This window comes from Pagrus pagrus, assembly GCF_965226575.1.
Source record: "Pagrus pagrus genome assembly, chromosome: 14".
Lineage (NCBI taxonomy): Eukaryota > Metazoa > Chordata > Actinopteri > Spariformes > Sparidae > Pagrus > Pagrus pagrus.
Window position 1 is genome coordinate 30,710,762 of NC_140198.1, and position 10,877 is coordinate 30,721,638.

The following is a 10,877-nucleotide window of genomic DNA, read 5'->3' on the forward strand; positions in this document are numbered from 1 at the left end:
TATGGTGTGGGCACAGTGCCAAATGTAAGATGAAACTGCCACCAGAGCGCCACCTAGTGGCAGATCTGTAACCCCTTTTTCAGCTATGCTCAGGAGGGCATTGGCAATGAGTGTACCAAGTTTCATGTTAATCCGACGAACCAATGTGGAGATATAAATTACTTCAATTTAAAGAGCGCCACCTAGTGGTCATCGGCCAAAATTTTGAACAGAGCCTTAGGGCCTCATAGGGAAGTAGGATCCTGAGTTTGAAGTCATTCGGACACACCAATGTGGAGATATGCAAAACTTCCTGTTTTGAGCGAAATCTGCAGGAATTTGTAATTTAATAACTTGAGTATTTTTTGGTATATCAAAATTCTTTTAATAACTTTTTGTCAGGAGGGTCCACAGATGCTGTGTGCAAAGTTTTGTGCAAATTGGTGAAATTGCCTGGGAGGAGTTCGAAAAAGTAGGTTTGCGACATTTTGCGAGCTAGCGAAAAAAAACGGTAGGCGGATATGGGCGTGGCCTATACCCAGAGATTCAGGAGGATTCACTGAAGGCGTGGATATAAGGTTTTTGAATGTGCGACAAAGTATGTGTGAGTTATTAGGCAAAACGCACTTTCCTTAATTACAGCGCCACCTACTGGTGAAAATTCACAACGACAACAGATTATAAAATTTTTCACCAGGTCTGATCTATATTCCAAGTTTGGTGAGTTTTGGGGTATGTTCAGGCAGTGAAAAATGCGCGGGCCCTAATAATCCGAGCGAATCCAATAGGTCCTCGCACGAGATTCGTGCTCGGGCCCTAATAAATAATAATAATCATTCGAAAAACAATAGGGTCCTTGCAGGTTCCCTGCTCGGGCCCTAATAATAATAATAATCATTACAATTACAATAGGGACCTTGCAGGTTCCCTGCTCGGGCCCTAAAAATGTAAAAAAAAAGAAGAATCATCATTGCAAAAACAATAGGGTCCTTGCAGGTTCCCTGCTCGGGCCCTAATAACTATATTCACAGATATATCTAATCTTCCAACAGTGGCATTGGCCTTTCACATGTGTAGCACACAATTAGTCGACCTCTCACATACAGCTCGTCTGACTAATGTCCAAACAGCCCAGGGTAACAGTGCATGTGTGAACACTGCTATATGGATTAGATCCACAGTACGTCTAAACGTTGGCTTGCGTGTAAACGGTGACGTTACACATAAATGTGTTTCATACGGCAGTAGTCTATCATCCCAGTGAGCAAAGAGTGGTCTAGATCACGTCTTTTAGACATCATTTATGGACATCCAAGACGTCTAAAAGACGTCCTCTGGGGAGCCAGAATGAAAGTTTTTTATATGTCTTTTCTGGACGTTGTATAGACGTTTATATATAGTTTATCGACTAATTGTGGCTGTCAGTGGACGTCCAGATCATAGCCAGTATGAACGTCTATTCTCAACTAATTGTGGATGTCAGTGGATGTCTAGATTATGGCCTGACTGGACGTCTTTTCTCAACGCCATTTATCGACTAATTCTGGCTGTCAGTGGACGTCCAGATCATGGCCTGGCCATGTCAATAGTCAGGCCATAATCTAGACATCCACTGACATCCAGAATTAGTTGAGAATAGACGTTCCTACTGGCTATGATCTGGACGTCCGTTGACAGCCAGAATTAGTGGATAAATTATGTTTGGAAAAAACTTCCAGTCAGGCCATAATCTAGACATCCACTGACACCCAGAATTAGTTGAGAATAGACGTTCATACTGGCCATGATCTGGACATCCCCTGACAGCCAGAATTAGTCGATAAACGATATATAAACGTCTATACAACGTCCAGAAAAGACGTATAAAAAACTTTCATTCTGGCTCCCCAGAGGACGTCTTTAAGACGTCTTGGATGTCCTTAAATGATGTCTAAAAGACGTGATCTAGACCACACTTTGCTCACTGGGTCCATTTGTACATTTCAGTTACCTAGTCAGGAATGGATACAGACAGCACCAAAGGAGAGTGATCACTAAGCAGTCTCGGAAGGTATTCAATGTCTATCACTTTATGAAATATTTGACTAGCAATCAAAAAATTATCTATACGGGTATGACAGTTGTGAGGGTTAGAATAAAATGAAGTCTGTATCCTGTGGATGCATCTGCCTCCAGACATCAATCAAATTTAAGTCTCTCATGAAAGAAATCGTGGTTTTAGCTGATTTGGTGAGAAGACAGGGTCTATCAGAAGATCCATCTAGCACAATATCTAAGCAGAAGTTTAAATCTCCTCTTACCAAATGAAACCCAGGCACTTGGGAGACCTGAAGAAAGACCTCCTGCATAAATAGATGATCGTCAAAATTAGGTGCATAAATGTTCATAAAGGTCCAGGATTCTGAATACATCTGCCCTTGTACCTGAAGGGTCAGATACAGTTTTAGTAGCAACAAAGGGGACATTTTTATGCAGCAAAATCGTTCCTCTCGACTTTGAACTAAATGATGAAAAGAAAACTTGACCCACCCAATCTCTTTTCAGCTTTTTATGCTCGCTGTCTGTGAGGTGTGTTTCTTGTAGGTAAACAATGTCAGGTTGTAATTTTTTGAGGTAAGTATAGACTCTTTTTCTTTTGATAGGGCTATTCAATCCTTTGTCATTAAATGATACAAATTTCAATGGACTTAACATGAACTTAAGTTGTACTGAATAGTAACCAAACTATTATCCCTTTTATCTAAGTTACCAACCAATGCTACTATGGAGAAAAGATGTTTCTCTCTCTGATAGGTAAGAAATAAAGATACATTTGACCAAACAAATAACAAAAAAACAAACAAACAAAAAAAAACATATAACATATACACCACTCTTCTCGATTGCAAGTCTACCATCCTGACAACCAAATGTCAACTTAGTGTGAAGAATCTAAGGTGCTCGCCTTTGCTTCTTCCTAAACTCAGACATGAACTGAACCTGCGAGCTCTCATAACATTTCTAAAAGTGTTTAAACAAACGCTATTATATCCCACTTGTGGAAGACATTTCAGCCCATAGAGATACATTCCATGGCCGCCCAGATGGATGGATGATTATAGATTATAATAAAATAATAAAATGAACTGTAAGTAATAACATGCTCAGTTATTAACTAATCAATTACCTTTATACTTATAGTTGTACCCTGGTACAAAACCAAAATAAAAGAGACAAATAAAATATGAAAATGAAATCATAGTCGGTTAGAAGGACCAGTCCGGTTCACTCTAATGCCAGGGGGCTAGAGACTAATGTCAATCCAATTCACTTGTCTCAGGGGCAGTGGCCTTGAGCAGGTGGCACCAATAGTCATGTCAGTCACTTAAATAATCAGTACTGCTCCAGTATAAACCATCAAAATGGGCCAGTGTAACAATCTCATAAGCAATATGGACGTCGTTGACGCATTTTAGCTGTTTCGTCAGCTGTTTAATCTCACTTACTGCATCCTTGGTGTCACTGATACGGTTCTCAGGCTCCGTTACCCTCGTTAGCACGTTATCCAAAGTAGCCTTCACTCCATTGATGGAAGTTTGGAGTTGTGCTGAATTCAAGTCAATTTTCTCCGAGAGAGACTTGTTTAACTCACAAATTTCCCTGAGCACAATGGAAAGCACCTCTGTGGATTGAGAATCCTCAGATTTGCACAGTGTTGAATTCACATTGTCCGCGGCCATGCCTGTCTCACTTCGGCTAGTGTTAGTTTTAGGAGACACAACTCCTTCTTTGCCAGCAACAGTTTTGTCGTCTTTCTTATCTTTCTTTCGGTCTTTGTTTCGAAGTCGAGCATCCATTTCACATCAACTGTCCTTTACGTTATATTTACCCACTCCAATGTCCATGGTTTAATTTAGCGTTGTTTTATGTTAAGTTATAGGATAAGTTAGAGAGCTCAGTTCGGGCACGTTTGCTCAGCTACAAGGCATCCCAGAATCCAGCTTTGCCATTTCTAATGTTACCATAGCCAGCTAACATTTACATTTAGGGCATTTAGCAGACGCTTTTGTTCAAAGCGACTTACAATAAGTACATTTGTCACAAGAAAGAAACCACAACATATCAGCGTCGATAAAGTAGAAAAGAAAAAAATAGGCTGGGAGTCCAGCCAAGAGCGAGTTGCAGTAGTCCAGGCGGGAGATGACCAGCATTTGGACCAGGAGTTGCGTTTCATTCTTTGTGAGGAAAGACCGGATCCTGCGGATGTTGTATAGGGCAAATCTGCAGGATTGGGCCACCGCGGTAATGTTGGGGGTGCAGGATAGTCTGTTCGCCGAGGATTACGCCCAGGTTCCTCGCAATCGATGAAGGTGATACTGTGACGTCCTCGACAGTGACTGGTCCATGTGAGGGCAGTCTTTCCCCAGGATGAAGAGGAGTTCAGTTTTACTGAGGTTGACCTTAAGGTGATGCGCAGTTGTCCAAGTGGAGATGTCTGCCAGACATTCCGAGATGTGCGTTGCAACATGGGTATTGGAGGACGGGGGAAAAGAGAGGAACATTTGGGTTTCGTCTGCATAACAGTAGTAAGAGAATCCACATGATGTGATTGCAGAGCCTAGTGATCTAGTGTATAGTGAAAACAGAAGTGGTCCTAGTACTGAGCCTTGAGGGACACCAGTTTCCAGAAAGCAGGGTTTGGACAAGCAGCCATTCCATTAGACCTGAAAGGTGCGATTTGTCAGGTATGATGTGAGCCAGGTTAGAGCAGAGTCAGAGATGATCATGCTGGTCGGGAGGTGAGGGGACAGAAAGTGTTTAAAGAGGAGGAGAGGGAGGATAACAGAGTGGAGGAGGCTTCCTCAGTGGACATAAGAGAGAATTGTTCTGTGGATGGTAGTGAGGAAAGAACAGTTGAGGAGAGAGTGCAGCTGTTGCTAGCTAACCAGCAATGAGTTACAACATCAAAATACACTTTCAAAACAATGTCTGAATGCTAACAAAGCTAGCTTGACAGCTATCAGTGCTAGCAATGGCTATATTGGTTGTTTACGTTCAATTTGATAATATTAGGTGTTTACTTACAGGTGAATGAGACATGAGGCAGCTACTTGTTGTTTAATGTTGTGATGAAAACAATGCACTGGTACTCTTCTTCCCACCGCTCACGAGGACTCGGACTCTGACGGTGGTATTCGGCAGTTGTCGGACAGTGCGCGTTCATGGTTTGGGGGGAGTGGCTTTGGAGAGAGGCCTGAGTGCAGGGGGCTGGGTTTACTGGCTGGATACTTTCAAAGTCAACCTGGGCTTGACGGATTTTACAATTTACTGACCCCAGCTTAAATGCCTACATAAATGTATCCAGATATATGATTCTAAAGTAAATTCGTACCGAAACTATTTTCATGATATTTCTCAAAGAGATTATGTTGATGAGATCACACCATACTCATGTTATTAGGAAAAAACATCCATATATGGTGTACCATTGCCGCCCACTGGCCATTTGTGGTATTTCTGGTTGAACACACAAAATCCTCTGAGCCAATTATGTTGTAGAGAATGTATACAACAGCATGTTAATAACTATTACTACTAAGTTTTTACCATGCTCATACAACCCTTAAGTTATTTTCCTTTCAGTTATTCAGTATAGTTTAAAAGTAAGAACCAGGGTTTCCTCTATAAACATGGAATACAAGTTTGTTGCACTTTTCTTGTTAAACACTACTTTTGATGGCAGCTTTGGTGTCCCCCTCAGGAATTGCTCTTGAGAAAATGTCCTGTTTGTTATCCTCCCCAATAATGAAGTGAGATATCCGCCCTTGTGTTCTGGGTTATTCTATGGGTAAAGGGTAGGCAAAAATAAGCCTTTGGCTTCAGCTGATTCCTTTTTCAGTTGTTGACTGAGAAATTTGTGTGAAATAATTTTACTATCTTATAATGTATGTAACCAAAATAAAAATTCATTAATTCATTCAACCTCAGACTACAGTGGTGGCACAGCAGTGCAGCAGAGTAGATAGACAGAGTATGATGGGGGTCCAAGAGAAAGGGGGGTATCCTGTCAGAGGATATTCAGTGTCCAAAGATTTTGAAATTATCCACAATCAAATCTTAATCTTTTCAGGCCTGGCACTTTTTTGTCTCCAGGTATATATTCATAATTATTTATTCTTGGCCTGCTTTTAAATTACTCTAACAATGGTAGCCTTGGTTGCAAGATTTGTCACACAACTGCAAAGCCACTTATGCCACTCTGAATGTAAATGGGCATCCACGGAAAGGTTAAAAACCTCTTTTGTCTCTTCTTGCTGTAGGTATCCGCCCCTACAAGTGTGAGCTGTGTGAGAAAGCCTTCACACAACGTTGCTCTCTGGAGTCCCATATGAGGAAGATTCATGGCGTCCACCAACAGTATGCTTACCGTCAGAGACGCTCCAAGATCTTTGTGTGTGAGGATTGTGGTTACACCTCAAGCCGCCCTGATGAGTACTTCCTCCATGTGAGACAGTGTCATCCCGGCAGTCCTGTCCTACGCAGGTACTACCGCCGCCAGGCCAATGAGAACAGCAGCTTCGTATCAACAGACTGTAAACTCAACCCCTATTTGCAGTACTCATCCCCTACATATTACATGTAGGGCTCCTTCAATCTCTGAACTACATTATATAATAGCTGCTCTATGAGCAATTCATAAATGGATACAACCTTTGTTAGTTTTAATGAAGTATTCAAATGTGTAACATTTGGGCCATGCATGCACCTTTTCTGTGGTCTTCATCAGTTTCTGCTTTAAATGATTGGTTTTAACATGTTAACTTTTCATACCACTGCTTTAATTTTTCTTTTTTTATATATATAGCATGTTTACTGTTGAAATAAAAATGATTGATCAATGCGTTTCATTTCATATGCATTTTTGCGAAATTCAGCTGATTGTTTTTTTGTTTTGTTTTTTCACAATTTACCACTCATGCACGTGTATGTTTGGAGTGGACTGTTGCACTGGCCTGGCCATCAGGATAAATTTGGGGTTTGTTGTCTTGCTCAAGGACAAAATGTGGACAGGAAAATTGAATCACCAATCCTGTAAATATTTAAAGGCAGCAAAGGGGATAGTCGGATGATGTGGTATAAAGACCAACAAGAGGAGGTAGGGGTGGATGGATGGGTCACATACATAATTTAACTTAAGTTGTGTACATAACGTGTATGTAAGTTAAGTTACATTAGTAATTTATTTTAACCCAAACCATGATGCTTTTCTAAACCTAGACAAGTAGGTAAGGTTTTGTTTTAGGTTAACTAAACTGCAACCATATGACAAGGGTCTGGTACGCCTGTCACTGGTGGAGCTGCAACAGTCATGTTTTGGGAACAATGATATGTACCATTTTGGCAACCCATTCACTCAATTAACTTTGACAACAATTAAAGCTATGGTCTACGATTTGAAAGATTTGTCATTATTATTAACATTATTTAGATGGTGGTAATGGCCCAATAGTACGACCTACACAATGTGAAGAGTAAAAGGAACCAAATAAATCCATTCTCTCTAGTGCCTGCAAAACTGAAAAGAAATTGACCAATAGGAGCTATTGGATCAATTTTCCGATCCAATCCCCTCGCTCACTCTCCTGCTCCTCCTCACGTCTGGTCCTGACCCACTTCCGCATTGACGTTGTGACACAGGTCACTTTCATGCCGATGCTGGCTTATGACTGTAAAAGCTGCCGTTAGTTTGTTTCTGTGTTATTAGTTGGCTAGCATTGTAAGCTAACAACAAGCTAACATTGCTATCATGTTTACACCAAATCAGCCTATTTATTTGCTCGTGGCAGCTAAATGAAGCAGCAAGTAATGCAAGTAAGATGAATGAATGGATGATTGAAACCCGAACGCGAAGCGGAGGGGTTTCGGATTTATTTCCGGATTTTTATTTTAATTGGCCGGATTTATTTCTCCATAACAACCTCTTGCCCGGTCACTACTCAATTGTTTTGCTAACCCTCCTCCCAGTCTTGTCCATTTGTTTTCAACGAAGCCTTTGCTAAATCAATATGATGGATTATCATATACGCGTTACGATGTTTTTATTTGTGTCTGTCATAAACAAGAGATTACGGTTTACGGGCACGTTTGTGTCGCGGTCTGGTGCTACTCAGACAACAGCTGGGACACAGCTGGTCCGAGGCTCATGTAGGTCTAGTTTTCAGCCACAATGTGGAAGCGATCGTTGTGATTAAAGTTGACGGCAGCATCTGTTTGTCTCTTGGCCCTCAATATGTGATTTCAGAGCTTCCCCGCTGGACACCCATTTCTCGCAACTTTTGTGAGATCTCATGATGTCACTCCATTCATAAACATGTCATTAATTAGAGACATGTATGGCTCGAGTGAGGCCATTAGAACGTGGGACTCCAGTGGTCTACTGGGACTGGACCATAGACTGTACACAGTCAATGGACTGGACCATGGGACTTTTGGCACTCAGACCGGTGTGTTGTTGCTCACCATGGATACCGAGCGACTATAGGCTACATTGTGCATGCGCAAAGCATGGCCACACAGCAGAAATGCACCGTGGGAAATGGTATAACAATAATGGAAAATGTAAATTAGATTTATTATTTCGTTTTGGTTTCCTTGTTTATTATATTTTCCGTTTTGGGCTGAAAATAGGAAAACAAACACCAGTTTTCAATGTTTGGTGCATACAGAAAAACAGAAAAAAAATAGTGACTCGTTTTTTTCGTTTTTCGTTTGCCACATTAAAGCTGGAGTTTGTAGAATATGTGAAAAAATGCATGAGACTTGGATGGAAACAACTGCGCTCCCCCCTCCCCTCCCTGTTTCGACTCCGTAGCTCCACACTTTCACTTTCCACTCTCGTGGACGCGCTAGCGCTAGGAATATTCATGTCGGAGCTTTTCTGTCATACACTTGCCGTAGCCGAATTACAGGTAAGAAAGTACTTTACCTTTCTCTCGTGAACAAATTGAACGCATGAACAAACAAGCATTACTTTTGCATCGTTTAGAAGACCGATAGAGACCGACAACAATTATTTCCTGCTAACGTCTTAGCATGACATAGCCTACATGTCTGGCACTAATAACGATATTTGTCATATGACATGATACTTATACAGCATAATCTAATGACAACAGCAACACTTATATATCATGGGAAAGAGGTGTGAATGTTAAGAATAATAAAACATATAACGCTAAAGTAAACAATTAGCCCCACATGCACGGACTATCAGAGACAGCCACTTTATTCAGACACTTCTTTCTTTTCACCGCAACCTGAAAATAAATAATAACTGTCACATCCATATCTACACAACACACGTTCTCTGTATGTCGTGTATATATAAAGCTACTGACAATACATTTGACGTTGACTTTGGCTCTGACTTGCTTGTAGCTGTCGTGAGCCTTTGGCTACGGTTAGCATAAAGCTAATCAACTCACAACATTACTCGTCAAGTGTGACCACAAACCGCCTGCTGTCATTTCAACTACACAGCCAATTACTACCACACATTTAGATTGTCAGCTACGTAAAACTTACATTGGAGGCTCACCTGTCCAGGAGAAGAACAGCAAGCTCAGTATCCAACTTCAGCCCGATGCTATCGCTCAGCTCTCCCTCGGATATGCTTGTCCAATGTTTACACGCGACTTATTCCGTTTATTGTCACTCTCCCTCTTAGACTCTCGTTTCTCTACATTGGTCCGCCATTGCACCTTCACCACGGATGGAAGGTGAACGCGCATCGACTTTGGTCAAGCAACCAATAGGAACACCCACAACAGCTTGCTCTGTAAAATGAACTGTGATTGGCTGAACACTGCCGTCACGGCACTGATTTTTTTAAAGACTGAATACAGAGCCAGGAGGAGACACAGAAGTCCAGTTTCTGTCATAACACTGTGAATTACAATATGCTGAAAGGTTATTATTGATTTTTGACCAAATGACGCCAGAAATAACTTACACACTCCAGCTTTAAATGGAATAATTGAATGATCAGAAGATACACAGACCGTGTGGGGGGGTGGATGCTTTTTTCAAATCTTTCTCAGATCGTAGACCATAGCTTTAATGTTCACCAGCTAGTCTTTAATTGTGTCTGTCTGCTGTTTGGTGCTAGTTAGTGTACAGTGAGGGTAGGCAGCCCTGTGGGGAGAAAGGTGAAGAGCCTGAGTTTGTTTACTGGCCGCTGAGTGATAGGAAGGCGAGTATTGTATCTCCACAGCTGTTTCTCCCTCTTTGCTACGCTCCCAGTGTTAGCTCTCTTTGGCCCTTCTCCACCTCTCTCCCCACTCCATTTGTAGTTTGCTTTGCTACACGGCTAATTTTGAGGTTAGTTGAATTATGCTTCACCAGACTCAGGCTCTTTGCATGTAACTAACCATATTCTCTAACCTGGCATTACGTCTCACACACACACACACACACTCCTTAACCTGGAGCATATCAGACCCACATGTGATATCAGTGAGCACATGATGCGAGCACCACCATCGTTTATTTGTTCTCTCCTATCAAAGAAACAAGTGGTTATCCACCATCTTGGTCCAACCCTTCGATCAGCCATCATGTAGTCCATTTTGATCAGCCATTTTGTTCGTGGTCTTGCTTTGTCCATGCCACGCAGTGTGGTACTTTGAACCTTAGCCACCATTTTGCTTTTGTGCTTCCAGACACACGCACACACACACCTATACATAGTACATGTTAGTTAGATTGTGTGTTTTCATTTTGTGTAAAATAAAAGACTTTTGAACCTTCATGCCGTCTATTTAATATTGTACAAGAGTGAATGTTGCCACCCTCTACTCTGTCAGGGACTCCAAAATCCTTCAACCATTACTAGCTGTTATGGTAATATTGGTTGTAGT

The 10,877-nt window shown here is 41.5% G+C and overlaps 1 protein-coding gene across 1 annotated transcript in view; it reads left to right on the forward strand.

Annotated features, from left to right (window-relative positions):
- The window catches only part of LOC311269563 (putative transcription factor ovo-like protein 3), a gene marked incomplete at its 5' end in the record, with an annotated part of 107,625 nt that extends 100,852 nt beyond the window's left edge, over positions 1-6,773 (forward strand). The window contains one exon of the mRNA XM_084373776.1: positions 6,279-6,773. Coding sequence (XP_084229902.1) covers positions 6,279-6,601 — 323 coding nt within the window. The 3' untranslated portion in view covers positions 6,602-6,773. The remainder of the gene's footprint in view (positions 1-6,278) is intronic.
- Between the last annotated feature and the right edge of the window lie 4,104 nt (positions 6,774-10,877).